The 19,165-nt window shown below is 40.0% G+C and overlaps 1 protein-coding gene across 6 annotated transcripts in view; it reads right to left on the bottom strand.

The window, feature by feature from the left end:
• Positions 1 to 19,165, bottom strand: part of LOC132101327 (liprin-beta-2-like) — a 52,449-nt gene that overhangs the window by 19,667 nt on the left and 13,617 nt on the right. For 2 of the 6 annotated variants that reach the window (XM_059506204.1, XM_059506200.1), the window contains 9 exons: positions 14,061 to 14,144; positions 13,667 to 13,778; positions 11,563 to 11,595; positions 11,047 to 11,108; positions 10,479 to 10,554; positions 9,326 to 9,420; positions 9,114 to 9,178; positions 8,986 to 9,028; positions 7,385 to 7,514 (listed from right to left, as the gene is read on the bottom strand). In XM_059506204.1, coding sequence (XP_059362187.1) covers positions 7,385 to 7,514; positions 8,986 to 9,028; positions 9,114 to 9,178; positions 9,326 to 9,420; positions 10,479 to 10,554; positions 11,047 to 11,108; positions 11,563 to 11,595; positions 13,667 to 13,778; positions 14,061 to 14,144 — 700 coding nt within the window. Of the gene's footprint in view, positions 1 to 7,384; positions 7,515 to 8,985; positions 9,029 to 9,113; positions 9,179 to 9,325; positions 9,421 to 10,478; positions 10,555 to 11,046; positions 11,109 to 11,562; positions 11,596 to 13,666; positions 13,779 to 14,051; positions 14,145 to 19,165 lie in introns of all 6 variants that reach the window. The other 4 variants (XM_059506203.1, XM_059506199.1, XM_059506205.1 and 1 more) reach the window with 2 other exon arrangements.

Genomic DNA, 19,165 nt, shown 5'->3' with positions numbered 1-19,165 from the left:
TCGCTCCTCCTTCCATCTCCTTTTCTCTCGCCTCGCCTGTCCTACCCCCAGGTTCCCTCAGGTCCCCGTGAGCGGACCCCCGGAGGGAGGGGGGGGGGGGGGGGGAGTAGAGCGCAGTCTCGAGGGTACCCCCCGGCCTGCGAGGTGCGATGGGGGTATGTGACGAGTGGGGCAGGGCCGAGAGACGTGGGAACAGAGCGAGGCCGGTGGTGTGATTGGAGATGAGCGACACCTGTTCGACCCACCGGTCTCGAGTCCCACGGAGGAGATGGAAGGATATAAAACTGGAGCGACGACAGTGAAGCATGAGAGAGGACCAGGCCTGGGTTTTAGTTTGTGTTTGCTTTTTATTTGTGCGCGACAGTCGTCCGCGAGGGGCTGTTGCACTGATTTGTGTTTATTTTGTTATTAAAGTCTTTATTTGATTGTCCGCCCGTTCCCGCCTCCTTCTTCCCATAGTTATGAAGGTTTTTATCGTTACAATCATAATCAATTCAATTCTGTTAATACAGTAATGTAAATCATGTAGGCTGCATATCCATAGTCCTTTATAATTCTTCTTCATATTTTATAGCATATGTTTAACAAAGTTAAACAAAACCAAGTAATTGCAATGATACATAATACATGCTTATTACTTATAAAGCCCTGAATGGTTTAGCACCTCAGTATTTGAACAAGCTATTATTGCATACACTATAGTCCTCCTTGTCCACTGTGTTCACAAAACTCTGGCAATTTGATAATACCTATTATATCAAAATCAATTGCGGCAGATCCTTTTCCTATTTAGCTCCCAAACTCTGGAATAACCTACCTAACATTCTTTGGGAGGCAGACACATTCTGTCAGTTTAAATCTACATTAATGACCCACCTCTTTAACCTGCCTTACACATAACACACTAACACATTTCTAATATTCAAATCCATTAAAGTGTTTTTTAGGCTGCATTAATTAGGAAAATCCGAAACCGGGATCACTTCCCATAACACACAATGTACTTGCAACATCATTAGAAGAATGGCATATACACTAATATTAGTCTGTTTCTATCTTATCCCAAGGTCACCATAGCCACCAGATCCAGTGAGTATCCAGGTCAGATGGTCACTGCAGTCACCCGGATCCAGTACGTATCCAGCCCAGATGGTGGATCAGCACCTAGAGAGGACCTCTACATCCCTGAATGTCAGCGGAGACCCAGTAGAGAACTAGATGACCCCCAGAGACAGATCCACAGTCAAGACCTTGTCTCCTAGATGGCAATTGGGGCAAGACCACAGGAAACAGATGATTATTCTGCACAATCTGGAATTGAACTGCTGGTTTTGTCTGGCCAGAGGAGAACTGGCCCCCCAACTGAGCCTGGTTTCTCCCAAGGTTTTTTCTTTATTTTGTCACTGATGGAGTTTTGGTTCCTTGCCACTGTCACTTCTGGCTTGCTTAGTTGGGGACACTTAATTACCAGCATTTTTGTTGGTTTGATTGCACAGATACTATTTAAACTGAACTGAGCTGGATGATGACATAATTTAATTTAATGATTAATTGCCTTTTTGCTTTATTGACACTATTTGCCTATTTAATGCTGTTCAGTTGCTTTGTTACAATCTATATTGTTAAAAGCCCTATGTAAATAAAGGTGACATGACTTAAAAGCGCCTTTTGAGAGACTTTGTGGACATTTTTGCAGATCCAGAGGAGTACTGTACAAGGACAGCTCTGATGCAGTATCACATTGACACTGGCCCCGCTGCTCCCATTTGCTTGCAACACCACACTCGCCAAGCATCAGCTGCCAAAGAATTGATCCGAAATATGGTAGCTAACTGCATTATTGAGCAGACAGTCCCTGGGTTGCACCTATGGTAATGGTGAGGAAGAAAACTGGGAGATGGCACCCCTGCACGGGCTTTCAGCAGCTAAATGCGGTAACCCGCAAGGACACCCCGCTTCCATGGATTGACAACATGTTGGATTATGAAGCTGGATCCTGTTGGTTCAGCTCTTTGGACTTGTGCAGCAGGTATTGACAAGTGGAGCCGGCGTTAGAGGCATGGTCAAAACCTGTGTTTATCATAGGGCAAGCACTGTGGCAGTTTAAGGTGATTCCCTTTGGACTGTGTAATGCTCCAGTCACCTTTGAGAGGCTGTTGGAGCGGGTACTTAAAGACATTCCCAGCACCCACTGTGTGGTCTATTTGAACGATCTGTTGGCCCATGCTGTTGTCCTGACAGCCATCCGTAGTGCTGGGTTGTGGTTGAACCCAGCCAAGTGTAACCGGCTCACCCACCAGACACTGTTCCTGGGGCACGTGGTTAGCGAGATGGGGTGGCCACCGACCTAACAAAGGTGACCACAGTGAGGGACTGGCCCCCTACCAACCAACATCACTGAGCTGAGGAGCTTTCTGGGCATGGCCTTCTATTATAGGAGGTTCATCAGAGACCTTGCCACTATAGCCAGCCCCTTAAATCAGTTGACAAACAAGGGCCAGCGTTTCGGGTGGTCTGAAGACTGCGCAGCAGCTAAAAGGCGCTTTCATAGACGCTCCTGTTCTGGCCTACCCTGATCTGAACAAACAATTCCTTGTGGACACTAATTCCAGTAACATGGAGGTCGGGGCCATACTCTCCTAGAAGTTGGAGAGTGGAGAGTGAGTGATGGCTTACTATAGCTGCAGCCTCAGTCGTCCAGAAAGAAACTACTGCATCATCCGGCGGGAGTTCCTATGGGTGGTCCTGGTGGTCTGGCACTTCAGGCCCTACTTCCTGGGCACCAGGTTCACACTGAGGACTAACCACGCTAGCCCCATTTGGATGCTGAACTTGAGATGGGGGGCCATTCACCACCGAGCAGCTGAGGCAATAGCAGGTGAATGACCAAGTTTTGGTGAAGGTGAGGGGCTGGCTGGCTCGAATATGTACAGACTGGCCAGCTGTGTCCTCCCCGGAGTCTGAGATCAAGTTGCTTGACGACGTGATCCACAGCTGGTGATCTGAAATCATGGGTCCATTCTGATCTCAGAGTGCTTCCACATTGGCGCAGCGATTAGTGGACAAGATATTTGCATGTTTTGGGGTGCCAGACGAACTTATAATGACCGGGGTGGAACTTTTAAAGCCGATTGTTCAGTGAAGTGTGCCAACGGTTGGGGGTGTAGAAAACAAGAACCACTCCCCTCCACCCTCAAAGCGATGGACTGGTTGAGCGGTTCAATCGCACCCTGGCCACCCAAATTGCCATCTTGACCAGTCAGCACCAGAGAGACTGGGACCAGCATCTGCCACTGGTCCTGTGGGCGTAGAGGACAGCAGTGCAAGAGTTGAGGCAGTGCACAGATTTAGTTCACAAACAACTGAAAGTTTTCACCTAAATGTGATTTTCAGTTACAATAATTAATCCTAAAATTCAACATTAGTAACTTACTTTTAGCAGCATCAGTTGCACGTGCCCTCGCAAGATCTCCTGGTTCTTACTTGTGAATTCAGTTCACTGAAGACTCATACTAAATGGTTCATTTGAATCAGTGAGTTGTCGACTCAAGAAAAGCTGCATTCAGATCATTCAAATTCGGGAATTAATTGTTTGGTTCAATTTGCGAACCGATTTAAAAGGTTCATTGAAAAGAATCTGTTTGTTCTTGAATCAGACACCACTTCTGCCTGTCGGAGTATGTGATATAAGAAGCAACAATATGTTTTATGAAATGTAGTGAAGTAAAACGTATGATCATATGCTTTGTAATGTAGTGAAGTAAAAGATATTTAAAATAAAACTACTCCAGTAAATTACAGATACTTGAAACATTTACTTAAGTACAGTAACGAAGTAAAGCTATTCCGTTACTGTCCACCACTGCAGGATTGGACTGTATTTGTTGTGTTTTGCTTCCCTTGACTCAGTTTGCCCCTCATGTGCCCTTATTTGGTCGTTCATGTTCCCGTCCTCATTGTCTCTTAATTAGTCATTCTGTTTTTTATTTATTTATTTTTTTTTCTATTCTATATTTGTATGTGGAGTATGTGGTTGAGTTTAACCAGCTCGCCATTTTAAAGCCATTCGATGACGCTGTGCTAAAATACCCATTCTGGATCAGGGCCAATTATTGTCGCCCTCCAGTGTCTACCACTGATCCGGAACATGACCAGACCCAGAGCCCAGCTCACCATCTCCCCCCTGTGCGGAGCTCAAGCTCAAACCCAAGCCCACCACTGATGGAGAGCCAGAGCCCGCCATGACCGATGAGCCATCGCATAGGAGTGCGACAGAGCTGATGATCGCCATGGAGCCAGATCCTCATGGATCGTCAGAGCAGGTGTGAGAGCTGGCTACAATGAAAAGCTGTGGACCGAGAGAGCATGGAGAGGAGCTCCACCCCATGCATTGTGGCTGAGAGTAAGCTGAAAAGGGATTTTTGAGAATGCAAAGCAGAGAAAAACTGTTTATGTTTACCAACCTGCCCCCTTTCCTCCCTCCTCCATTGGTGAACTCTGTCCCTCCCGTTCCTGAGTTTTGCCCAGAGAAAGTTCCTTGTCACATGTCTAGCCCAGAGAAAGTTCCTGCCCCATGTCTAGCCCTGAGAAAGTCCCTGTTCTCATGTTAAGGCCAAAGAAGCCTCCTGTCCCCACGTCCAGCCCTGAGAGGACTCCTTATCCCAAGTTAAGTCTGGAGGCTCACAAATAACCACCCATCCTCTCCTTCAGCCTCCTCCACTGCTGTTGTCTGGCAAACCTTCTGCTCACCCTCAGCCCATGAATACGGTGCAAGCTCCACTTGAACTTGAACTCTCCGCCATGGCCCATCAGTCCACTGGCTCCACCAGGCTCCCTCATCCCTCCGGCTTCGCCTTAGTCAGTCGTCAATCATCTGTCGCCTTGGGACTCCACTCCTCCAGCTGTGCCTTGTCCCTCCAGCCTTGTCAGGCTCCTCCAATGCTTCAGCTCCTCCTCAGTCCTCTGTCGCTGTAGCTCCACCATGGCCTTTTGGTTCCCTGCCTCTGCTTCAGTCGCCATCTGCTCTGCCTTGGCCCTCCGGATCCTCCCCTTTGCCCTGGGTCACTGGCTCTCTGTCTCTGCCTTGGGATCCTCCACCACCTGCTCCACCACAGTTGGTTGGCCCCCTGAAGTCGTCAGCCCTTCCTCCTCCATGGCTTCTCCCTCCAATGGCTTCACAGTCGGTCATCATTATGGCTGTGGCCTGAGTCCCACCTGGCACCACATGCTCCAAGTCCCTCCTGTTTCCTCCATGGCGCCTTCCTCCTTCTGATCTGCCCCGGCTCCTCCTGTTTCCTCCTTGGCTCCTCCTTCCATCGTCACCTCCCTGGACTCTGTCTGCAACCATTCTCTCGGGTGTCCGTCCTCCTCCAGAGCCTCCTCAAAGTTCCCACCATCCTTCCCTCTGTTGGTTCTGCGACAAAAGGACACGCCTTCCGGGAGGGGGTGAAATGTCAAAATGTCAGTATTGGATTGTCTTTGAGTTTTGCTCCCTGTTACCCAGTTTCTCCCTCATGTGCCCTTGTTTGGTCATTCCTGTTTTACTCCCCATGACCCAGTTTCTCCCTCATGTGCCCTTGTTTGATGGTTCCTGTCCCTGTACTCGTTGTCTCTTGATTAGTCATTCTGTTCACCTCTGTTCCTCCCAATTCCCTTGTTATCCTGTGTATTTAAGCCCCAGTCTGTTCAGTCTGAGTTTGTTGGGTCTACCAATTGTGTACATGTGTCTTCCTTCCCTTCCAAGTTTGGATTTACCCTGTGTGTTGGATTTAATAAATAACAGTTTTGTTTATCCATGGCTCCATTGTTCCTTCTTGCAGCATATCTTGACAGTATGTATGTATGTGTGTGTGTGTGTGTGTTTATTTAGTTCCTCAGTAAACAGAAAAGGGAATGAATGAATGAATGAATGAATGCATGCATGCTTGTGTTTTTTATTTTACTGCAGTATTCATAAATGTAATTTATCAGAGCTGTAGAGTTGTTTTGAGATAGGGGTATTTTTTAAAGATGAACAACTAGTTAATCATTAATGAAAATATCTGCTGGAATTTTCCTTCATGATAGTTATTTATGATTTATATTGCTTCTTGTGCTTATGTTGAACAAATGATAATTTGCGTGTGTTCAAAGGCTGGAAATAATTTTGCACAGACAAGTTGGAAGAGTGATTCTAATCCCATGTTAACATGTGATAATGTTTAAGTATTATGGTTATAATTCTGAAATAGTGTAATAATTTAATAATGAATTGCAGTTCTGCATGCTTGACTGCTATGGCTTTAATCAAAAGAACATTTTTTTCCATTCTTTGTATTTTTTTTTTTCTAACTAGGAGGATTGAATTTATTTTCTGCAGTTATCAGTTACAGAAAACTATAGGAGTGGTGTATTGCTAAAAATAAACTGGAATATTCCTATAAATAAAATTATTTTTAAAATTACAAAACAGTGAATAAAGGAGGGAATGATTTGATTGTTGCATTCAGCCCTATTACACAGTTTTATGTATGAGTTACACATGTTAAATTTACATGCAATTACCAAAGACAAAATATTTGCTGTGCAGAGTTTTTTTTTTTGTTTGTCTTCAGTACTATTAGCTCATTGTTAGAGATTTAAATTAATTAAATGAAAGCAGCTGTGCTAATGAAGACTAACAGAGCAGGTTTTCATAGGCCTGCCTACAGTCTGCATGCTTATCAAAGCATGTTTGGGCATCTGGCAATGATTTGCCTCCCTTTAGTCAAGCTTCAGTTACAGGGTGGGTCCTGAACAGGTGGGGCCCACATGATAGATCTGGTTTTTGATGGAGACCCTTTCATTAGAGTACATAAAAGGCACAGGGTTTTAGGAACGGTCAAAGTGGTTTTACTCCAAAAAATTATTTCACCAGAGATGGGTGGGTATGTCCAGAGAGATCAAACACACACATAAGCAGGAAATCAAGATACTTGTTCTTATAATATAAAGAAATATATCTCTGCTATTTGCATTTGGACTATATATATATATATATATATATATATATATATATATATATATATATATATATATATATATATATATATATATATTGTTTTTAGAATGGTAAATAATTAATTTCAAAGTTAATTAATTTTAAGTTAATAAATAATTTTTAACAAAGTCAAAATGGTTAGTCACTTTTCATGTCATTCAGATGGACTTTTCTAATTCAGATCCTGGCTAGAACAATCTCCAATATGGACCAGACTTTTTGCCAATAGTCAAATTATGCAAGATTACCTGCTCTCTGACAATAACCTCTATCTTCAAAAGGTAAATACTAAATTATTATGATAGGTTTAAAAGAATCAGCAGTGTCTTCACCATATGAGAAAGGTACTATGAAAGGATCTCATACTAAGGATGACGTCTTCATTCTTGTTCTCTGGTGTCCTCTGTTCCGATGTGTCACTCACGTCACTCTCTCCCTTCTCTGGGTGACTCAACACTGTTGGCTGTGTTAGACGTTTGTTATCAGCTGGTCGAGTCTATAAAAATGGGTGAGAAGTGAAGTGTAGGTAATAATGGCTGCTGCAGAGATGTTTAATCTTCAAAAGCCTCCTATTATAGCATCAACATTAAACCACTCACAATAAAAACATGGCCATGATTTCAGTTATACTGAGTTATTTAGTATTAATTCAACTAGAAGATTAAGAGTAAATATGATGACTTTAATAAGAGTGAACCACTAGAAAGAACCTTGGCATGTCAATATAATTTTAAGTTTTTCTAAGCTCCGTGTAAACCACACACACAAACCGTAAAGAAATTATTCTCTATCAACATCTACATACATACATCTTCTTCCGCTTATCCGGGGCCGGGTCGCGGGGGCAGCAGTCTAAGCAGAGAACCCCAGACTTCCCTCTCCCTAGACACTTCCTCCAGCTCTTCTGGGGGGACACCGAGGCGTTCCCAGGCCAGCCGGGAGACATAGTCTCTCCAGCGTGTCCTAGGTCTTCCCCGTGGTCTCCTCCCAGTGGGACGCGCCTGAAACCCCTTCCCAGGAAGGCGTCCAGGAGGCACCCGGAACAGATGCCCGAGTCACCTCAGCTGACTCCTCTCGATGTGGAGGAGCAGTGGCTCTACTCTGAGCTCCTCCCGGGTGACTGAGCTTCTCACCCTATCTCTAAGGGATTGCCCAGCCACCCTGCAGAGAAAGCTCATTTCGGCCGCCTGTATCCGGGATCTTGTCCTTTCGGTCATGACCCAAAGCTCATGACCATAGGTGAGAGTAGGAACGTAGATTGACCGGTAAATCGAGAGCTTCGCCTTGCGGCTCAGCTCTTTCTTCACCACGACAGACCGGTACATCGACCGCATTACTGCAGAAGCTGCACCGATCCGTCTGTCAATCTCCCGTTCCATCCTTCCCTCACTCGTGAACAAGACCCCAAGATACTTAAACTACTCCACTTGAGGCAGGAACTCTCCACCAACCTGAAGAGGGCAAGCCACCCTTTTCCGACTGAGGAAAACTTTCCCCTCCTCGAACTGCCACCTTAACGTGGTGGAGGGGTTTGCGTACCTGATTGACCCTAGGAGCTATGTTGTCCGGGGCTATATGCCCCTGGTAGGGTCTCCCAAGGCAAACAGGTTCTAGGCGACGGGTCAGACTAAGAGCGGTTCAGAAAACCCTTATGAAGAGATCAAATCATAGGACCGTGACGTCGCCCGGTATGGCGCAGCCGGGGCCCCACCCTGGAGCCAGGCCCGGGGTTGGGGCTCATATGCGAGCGCCTGGTGGCCGGGCCTCCCCCGACGGGGTCCGGCCGGGCTCAGCCCGAAGGAGCGACGTGGGGCCGCCTTCCCGTGGGCTCACCACCTACAGGAGGGACCGTAAGGGGCCGGTGCTTAGAAAATCGGGCGGCAGTCGAAGGCGGGGGCCTCGACAGCCCGATCCCTCTATCAACATCTATCAGAGTTAAATAAATTAGACTGGTTGTTTGGTCAAACCTTTTGTGCTGAACTGCCTTCAAAGTCTCCCATACCGATGGACCTGAGAAAAAACAGCATTACTTTTTTATATGTGAAATGTATTCTACTGTTTGAAATTAGTAGAATGCATGGACAAACACTGTTACCTGGGATTTGCATCTTTCTGAGAAGAAACTGATGAAAACAGCAGAGATGAGCTACTAAAGGTCAGCTTTATCAAAGACAAAACATAATAAATTCAGAAATGGTTCAGGAAATGTAAGTGTCAGCAGCCACTCATACTTATGAACCTACACACACACACACACACACACACACACACACACACACACACACACACACACACACACACACACACCTCAGCATGAGCTTTATGTGTTAAAGTCTTCATCTTTACAGTCCCGTTCTGATTACCATCTTCACAGCTTATTTGTGCTGATTTCTCTTCTGGGTCTGAGGAAGGCATAATTTACATATGATTAAGCTATACTCTAGTTAAAATACGTTATTTCATAATAAGTATAGTTAATCCATATTAACATATTTACTGACATATCACTCAAGACTTACTGATTAAGACATATTCCAACTTTATTCCAACTTTAATGTCACTATTGATGAAGATTTTATAAAAATTGAACAAATCAGTCTTTAATGAAAGAAATGTAAAGTGTACCTGAAGTATACTTGGAATTGTTCCACTTTAGCACAAACAAATATACTTCAGTATATCTTTAGTTGGACTTTAGTCCACACGAATCAAGTGCTTTGATTAAAGTACAAAATTAGTAGTTTCGATTTAGTAGACTTTCCCCCAGTATAACAGGCAAGGCTTAAGCTAGTCCCAGACTAAAATGCATGTTTGAAAAGTCTCAGCTGAAAATATCTTGGTCTGACATATCTTAAAATATGTCAGTGTCATTTTTCTGTGTCAGGATGCACACCTGTAATGTTTTTTTCTAAGGTATTTTTGTAAAACTTGCTTAAATATCTTAATTTAACTAAGGCCTACTTCTGGCTTAAACCTGGTCATTAGTTATACCAGTTTAGTAAAATAAAAGTACAATTGCAGGGTATTTTTATTAAGTACAAAAATTATGAAAATGTATTTGTAGTATACTTGGCATACAATAAATGTATTTCAAATACAGTACATTTTAGTATATTTATTTTTCACTAGGGTAGCAGTCTAGAATTCAATATTTCAACACCTGAGCATAACTCCAAAAAAGTGTTGGTAAAATAATAATTTGGTTTTGTTTAATTTCATTGACATTTCCAAGAAACGATGCACTCTTCATTTAATTATTTCTACCCGATCAGCAAAAGTTTATCATTTGACTTTGAATAAAAATGAGATTGTCAGGAAAAAAATGCAGTTTTTTAATGTATGATCATAGTGCCCTTTTTGTATTATAAATATATAATGGCAAATATCTATAAAATGGTTTTGATGAGTATATAACCATTGACTTTCTGATAAAACAGGCAAAAATATCTTAAGAATTTACCTTGAACTAAATTCATGATATAATTCATTTGTCTGAACTTGCTGAGGAGGAGAGTGAGTTCTTCTATTTGACGATCCTGAAGAAAAAAAAAAGGGAAAAAAAAAACATTGACACGAAATAATCAATGTGATCACATGGCATACAAGACAGTCTCTGCCACAGGTACTGTAAGTCTAAGTTTTTGGAACATGTATGGGGAAACTGGTTCTGGCTTCAATTCCACTGACATTCTACACACTTAAGTCAGGGCAGTGTGAGGAACAAAGGGTCCAGTGTGCTCAAAATTACTCTGTTGCTCACCCTGTGAACATGGTGAGGAGAGAGCTGAAACAGTGAGCTATAATTTGGAATTTCCAGGTTTATTTATTTATTCAGTATTAGTGACGGTAATGATTATGGATTTTATGTTTATATATATATATATATATATATATATATATATATATATATATATATATAACATAAAATCCATAATCGTTACGGTCACTAATAATAAATAAACCTGGAAATTCCAAATTCCATTTTTTTTTTTTTTTTTTACATTTCAAGTTAAAAAAAAAAATCCTACCTTTTCATCATTTGCTGCAATAAGTGATTCCATTCCTGTCTTCAGTCTTTGTAGCTCCTGATCTGTTGACAGACAAACAAACAAAGAAAAAAGAAAGAAAGAAAGAAAGAAAGAAAGAAATGAACAATTTGCACAAACTATATATTCAAGATCTCCAAGATTGTTTACAGTGTCTAACTACAGTCTAGAATTAAATACACCTCACAAATGTTTAGGATCTTCTACCCTGAATATAATTAAAGTACACAGACATGGAAAATAGGAATTACACTGATCTTACTTTTCCAAGGAAAGCCAAGTGGAGCAATAAATGGTTATGACTTAATTTTAGAGTCACCAGTTCACAAGACACTTACAGAGGCATGGCAGTTTATGTGGTCACATAAAACACTGAAACATGTGAGAACTTACACAATCAAATGCAGAAATGGGTTTTATGTATGCAGATGAATTCTGCATTAATCTTTCTAGAAATTTATACGAAGTTATATAATATAATAATATAAACAAGCTTACGTTTGGTGTTGAGTCTCCTTCTGTATATCTCCTCTAATTTTAAATGAATGGTAGTAAGGAAGAAAAAAAAAAAGTTAGCTACCACACAGCATACACATATGGCAATTATTAAAAACTGCTGCCAACATTAGTGATTGATGGATATGTATTTTCCAAAGGCTAATGCCAAAATCTAAAGAGCAAGGGAGCTAATGACCAATGTAATGCAGATACAATTTAAAAGCTAAGTGCACAATTTCAGTGTCACTATAACAGCACAAAAGGGAATTACAAGAATAAATATAGCTGCAAGCAGCAATAACGGGGCCAAGCACTACAGAAGCAAGCTTCAGACGAACGGCAGGAATGAGTAATTAAAACCGTTTTAAGATTATTTTAGGCAAAATAAACAATAAACACAACAACTAGTAATAGGATTTATTGGCTTATAACGTGTAACCAATAGGTGGCGCTGTTACCAAATTAGTGTGGAATGGTCAGTGTGAGGTGACAATGACACATACAATATTTGGTGCAAAAATATCAAAGCTTTGCTGAGATACAGCCTCAAATGCATTTTGGCATCCTTCCAGCATAATTGTTGATGCGCTAAATGAGAACCATTTTGTATATCGACACAATATCAATATCTTTTAGGTGGCTCAGTCTGAAGATGATATGATTCAATTTTGGTGAAAATCGGACCTACGGTTGATGAGGAGTTCGAAAAAGTAGGTTTTAACTGAAATTCAAGATGGCGGACAGGAAGTTTGGCCAAATAAGGAAAACTTGGTATCTATGTTCTCAGCTTGACCCAATGAATCTATTAAAAGCAGCGACATTTTAATAGCCAGATTTATTCAAAAGTTATTGGCCTTTTTGGAAATTTTGTTATAACTGTTTCGTAATATTTTGAGTACCTTCAGGGGATGGGGTTGTTGGCACATTCTGAGTTTCGTAATATTACATCAATGCATTTGTTTAGTATAGCATTTTATTTCACAAAACTGTATTGAAGTCAATGGGAATTTCATGTTTTGTTCTATTATAGCGCCATCAAGAGGCTCAGTCCCACCATTTTTTTTATGTGTCATCAGAGTGAGCTCATACTTATGCGTGTCAATTTTGGTGAAAATATCTCAATTCACTTCAGAGTTATAGACATTTATATGAAAAAACACGTAAAAAATGACTGACTCTTGACTTTGATTGAATTTTACTACCCCTTACTTTACTACAGAATTTTGTTGATTGGCCTTACGGTTAAAAAGTTATTAACAAAATTATAGTGAAAATTTGGACAGTTGGTGGCGCTAGAGGGAATGTCTTAGACACACCAAAATTGGTGTAATTAATGTTGGCACTGTCCTCTATCAGAATGTCAAACCAAAACAACTTTCCCGCAATCGGTTCTATGGGCTGCCATAGACTCCTGTCAGAAAAAGGAAGAATAATAATAATAAGAACGGGAACAGATACAATAGGGTCCTACGCACATTCGGTGCTTGGCCCCTAATAAGAACGGGAACAGATACAATATATACTAATAGATACAATAAGATACAATAGATACTAATGACAATGTGCTCCTGAAATCAATGTGCCGTCAGTGTATGCACTATGTTTGATGAATAACTTACTTCTTGGCCATTAATAAAGTATGTTCTATAAAGTCTGCAACATCAGCCATGCTTTTCAGAACCTCGCTCAGAAGCAGCAAGTCGCTTAGGTATGTTTTACCTACTGTTTTATGAATACTGCATTTTTGGACATTCTACTCATACTGCTATTCATACATAGTACTGTATGTAATTAACAACATCTGGATGCAAAAACTGCATGCAAAACTAAATGCATATGTAATGCATACATTCCCTGAACTCTAGGGGAGACAAACAAATTAGTCGGACAAACAACTGATTTAAAAACAGCAGAACTACAACTACAGTCATGGGACAAATTATCTTAAATTGAGAAATACCAGCCTATCACTAATTAACATGCATTAACATGCAAAACTAATTAGACACAGCTGTGAAAAATACAAATGGCTAAATTGCATTTAACACTAGTATTGACTGCATCAGGGCAGGCCTTTAGATGGATTTGAGAGAAAAAGCAGCACCTCTTTCTGCGCTGTCTACAGACACTGGAGCTCTGGAGAGCAGCTGAGCCTGTAGACTCTCTATCTCAGAGTTCTTACAGCTCAACAGCTGCTGTAAACTCATGATCTCTTCCTGAGAGTAGAAACACATCATTATGATATAGCCAAAAATTTACAAATTAATTAATTAAAATGATTTGCATTAATAACAAGACATAGTACACATACATGTTTAAAAGAGTGTTAAAGAAATTTAATTATAAATAAAATAATGCATTATAAAGAGCAGAAAAATTGCTACATTGACCACAGTTCACAACATGAGCTACATTGGAATATGTGAAAAAAAAACTTTGGGACAAAATTTGTTCCTTTGTGATTAACAACCACAGTTGTGTTGCAGTACCTGTGTCACCTTGAGCTTCTGCTCGTACTGCATCTTCTCCTGTTCCAGCTTGTCAACTCGATGCTTGAGCATATTGAGCTCCTGAAGCAGGTTCTGTATAGTAATACACACACCAATAATGAATAATGTTAGATAGGAATAAATAATGTACCCATATTAAAAAGAAATCTGCAAAATGATAGATATTGTGTACATTCCTGCAATACATCATGGTTACCATGGTCAATTTAGGCAGGGTTGTCCAATCCTGTTCCTGGAGATATACCTACCAGCTGTCACATGTATGTTCAGTTCTGTTTGGGTATTGTTCTAGATTCCCTTGTTCCTGTGTTTGACCTAATATTTTTTGTTTCAATTTTCCCACCACTGGTAAATTTCTTTGGTTTCAGATAACTGTAGTTCACAGATGTTTCTGCTTACCCTGATTAGTTATCTATATATTTAAGTCCTGTGTTTAATTCAGTTGAGTTGTTTTAGTGTTCTTTTTTGTTGTCCAGTCTCATGTTTCATGCATCCTGAGTTTTGTTTAATACATTTTAATATTATAGCAAATAGATCCTGCGTCAACTACTACTTTTACATACAGCTGTGATACCAGCAGATTTTAGGTCTGCGTTCCAGTTCACTTTTGTAAGCCCTTCACTTGCTATCTTCCCTTCATCTCGTTTACTTTGATATATATTATTTATTACATTGCATGAGTGCCCAGTACTGGCGGAACCCTTGGAATGGGCTGAATTGGAACCTCTATTGGTTACATTTTTCCCCTTATGAATTACTTTGGTGTAGCATTCTATATGTACTGTATATAGGTATGCTTTGCCTCTTATAAATGTATAAAAATAAAAATAAATTAATTTATATATTATAGATTTGTTTAGGGTGGGAATAAATTAAACACAGGTAAACAATGAGTCTGCACACCAGAAAATGCTCCTTAGCTATTTTAATGATTGCTCACCATGTGTAAAGTTTCGGGCCCAAGCCCTTCATCAGACATGAAAACAAGTGGGGAGACACACCTCCATATATACAGCCATGCATGATCACATGATCACATACATCCATGATTAATCACATGACCAATCAAGTTAAATTGCAATTACATCAGGAAAACAGATAAAAAATATACATATACCGACATTTGTAATACAAAAATATATTAAGTGGCTAAGAGAAGGCCTGCAGTGCTTAAAGCATAGCCTAGAAAGTTTTTTTTTAAATGTCTCAGTTTTTTAAAACGACCAGGCCATTAAAACAAGAATCTCAGAACACAGATCAAATATTCGTAACCATGACATCAAAAGCCCAGTAGCGGTGCATTTTTCACAAGCCTCTCATAACGTTTCCTCTCTCAGATATTGCGGCATTGAACTTGTGAAACAGCCCTCCCGCGGAGGAGATGTTAATTGTCTGCTACTCAAAAGAGAAGCACTCTGGATCTATACCCTGGACACTTTAGCTCCAAAAGGGTTGAATGAAGACTTTGCCCTGAGGCCATTTCTGTAAATAACTCCTGTAATTGTGTTAATATTGTAAATGATGTGTTATCATTTTGCTGACTTGATATATATGTAACACACTTTTGTGGTACCCCTTATGTATCTACATTCTTGCTCATCTATCACGACTGCCTACAGTGGTACAATGCGGGGTGATGTGGTAAAGCATTTAAGTGCTGGATCAGAGTCAATAATGTGCCAATGTTTTTTAATGATGGATTCGAAATCTCTGCCAAGAGGCGAGTATTGGACAATACAGTTAACTCTAGACTCAGAAGTTCTGGATCTAATTTTGATGAACTTTTTAGATATCCTTGTTTACAGAGACTTGAATAGACTGGGATCCAACCTGTACCGAAAAAGCACTGACAGAAATTCTATTCTTCATGGACATTCTTTTCACCCTATTCCACTCAAGAGGAGTCTGACTTTGTTTCAGTGCAGTCGCATTCGCCGGATCTGTATTTCCGATAGTGATTTCCAAGCCCAGGCAGCTGATTTAGAAAAACGTTTTCAACAGACACAATACAAACATGAATGGATTACCCAAGCCGTAATCGCTTTGAAAATATATCGCAAATTGATTGTCTCAGCAAAATCAGATCCAGAACTTCTGAGTCTAGAGTTAACTGTATTGTCCAATACTCGCCTCTTGGCAGAGATTTCGAATGATCCAGCACTTAAATGCTTCACCACATCACCCCGCATTGTGTACAAGAGAGCACCTAATCTCAAAAACATGTTGGTGAGAGCGCATCTTCCACCATTGACTCCACCACATTTTTTGCAGTCTATTCCCTTTGGGAATTACAGATGTGGTAACTGCCCTCAATGCAACTTCACACATAAAACTACCACCTTCAATCACCCATGCACTGGAAATCTCTATGACATCAAAGGTGTGATCACCTGTAACACAAAGAATGTTATCTATTTACTTAAATGCCCATGCGGCTTGACCTATGTTAGTAAAACGACCAGGCCACTAAAAACAAGAATCTCAGAACACAGTTCAAATATTCGTAACCATGACATCAAAAACAAGCCTCTCATAACGTTTCCTCTCTCAGATATTGCGGCATTGAACTTGTGAAACAGCCCTCCCGCGGAGGAGATGTTAATTGTCTGCTACTCAAAAGAGAAGCACTCTGGATCTATACCCTGGACACTTTAGCTCCAAAAGGGTTGAATGAAGACTTTGACCTGAGGCCATCTCTGTAAATAACTCCTGTAATTGTGTTAATATTGTAAATGTTGTGTTGTCGTTTTGCTGACTTGATATATGATATATGTAACTCACTTTTGTGGTACCCCTTATGTATCTACATTCTTGCTCATCTATCACGACTGCCTACAGAGACATTTTAAAAAAAACTTTCTAGGCTATGCTTTAAGCACTGCAGGCCTTCTCTTGGCCACTTAATATATTTTTGTATTACAAATGTCGGTATATATATTTTTTTTTATCTGTTTTCCTGATGTAACTGCAATTTAACTTGATTGGTCATGTGATTAATCATGGATGTATGTGATCATGTGATCATACATGGTTGTATATATGGAGGTGTGTCTCCCCACTTGTTTTCATGTCTGATGAAGGGCTTGGGCCCGAAACGTTACACGTGGTGAGCAATCATTAAAATAGCTAAGGAGCATTTTCTGGTGTGCGGACTCATTGTTTACCTTTGCAACTACTTGTCTGCCCAGCACCCAGTTTTATTGTTTTGGATGTGCGTGCTGTACCTTTGAATTCTATTGCAAATAAATTAAACACAATCTGCGATGACACCATAGCCATGTTGCATCGTGGTTTATAGAGCGGCCTGAAGTGTGCATATGAAGCAGACTCGCCATATGTCCATGTAAACTCCCCTCGTCCACTTGACAAAGTGGATCACACTTCAAAATGGTGGCGGGGATTCCCCAGAAGGTAAGTGCTAAGGGAAGTTTGTGAGTGCGTGTCTAAAAGTGAACTGGAAGCCTAGGTCCAACCCTACACCAACACACCGGTCTTAATCAGTTGGTTCAGGTGTGGTTAATTACAGTAGGGTAGGAGCAGAATTTGCAGGAGTGTGGATCTCCATGAACAGGACTGGGCACCCTTCTGTTAAACTGTTAAACAATAGAAAGGGTTATATGTACATAACCCAGAAAAGAGACAGATAATAGGTTCTGGAAGTAAAATTCACATTCAAATCTTCATTTAAAAAAAAAATAATAATAATAATAAAAAAAAGCACTACCAATAATTGCAAGACCTTCCCAGAACTTCTTATATGTTATGCTACAGTATACCCATATGCAGTAAAAGGCATATTATTATAAAGTATATATTCATTTAAAATTAATAGTTTAATAGCCAAATTCTAGTTGTACAATTGCATTAACCAAAATTCTACAAAGAAGCTTGCTCAATTAGAAAATAAACTTTTAAGATGGCAATGGGAAATGCATCTAGATGTCAGGCTAGCTAGTGACTGTACAGTATATATGATAAGGGATTTTGTAGTGCTAGAACATAAAACACAGCAATTAGTTGTCTGACAAGTAAATGCATTTAAAAAAAAAGAAGACTAATTCTATTACACAGTTTACAGTACTTGATCCCAGTAAGATGTTTGCGATATTTTTTACAAAATATTTAAATAGTTAAACATTAAACATTATTTTAAAATGAAAAAATAATAATTCCAGAACCAAAGCTTAGTAAATGTGGGTGGTCACTGAGGAGCTCTATTAGAAATCATTCTAAAACAAAGACTGTTGATAAATAACAATGAATAATTATAGAATGATGACATCCATTTTATACAAAACAATTCTAACTCTTACACTTTATTTTGATTCCCCATGTCCACAGAATTTACAAAATATAAGTAACTTTGCAATTACATGTCCACTAACTCTCTTTAGAGTATTAGACTATTAGGTTAGGGATAGGGTTAGAAGAATAAGTTGATATGTGAGCCTGGACCACATAACCAGTCTTTAGTCATGGGGTATATTTGTAGGAATAGCCAAAAATTCATTTTATTGGTCAAAATTATAGATTTTTCATTTATGCCAAAAATCAATAGGATCAATAAGTAAAGATCATGATCCATGAATATATTTTGTAAATGTCCTACTGTAAATACAATCAAACTTTTGATTAGTAATGTGCATTGCTAAGAACTTCATTTGGACAACTTCAAAGCCGATTTTCTCAATATTTAGATTTTTTTTGCACACTCAGATTCCAGATTTTGAAATAGTTGTATCTTGGCCAAATACTGTCCTAACAAACCACACATTAGCAGAAAGCTTACTTATTCAGCTTTCAGATGATGTATAAATCTCAATTTTGGAAAATGTACCCTTAAGACTGGTTTTGTGGTACAGTCACTTACATACTTGCAAAGTTACTTAGAGTTAGCATAATGCGTGGTGAGAGACCATCAAAATAATTTGTTAGCAGATATTTAGCAGACTGTCTTCTAATACCCTTTTTGACTGGTAGTTGACATGAAGTTGCAAAGTTACTCATAGTCAGCGGAATATCTAAAATGGACTGTCTAAATAAAGTGTTACCAAATTTGGACACCAATTCAAAAACACAAATAATGTTTTTTT

Source organism: Carassius carassius, chromosome 23 (genome assembly GCF_963082965.1).
Source record: "Carassius carassius chromosome 23, fCarCar2.1, whole genome shotgun sequence".
NCBI lineage: Eukaryota > Metazoa > Chordata > Actinopteri > Cypriniformes > Cyprinidae > Carassius > Carassius carassius.
This window is presented reverse-complemented; position numbering and strand designations above follow the sequence as displayed.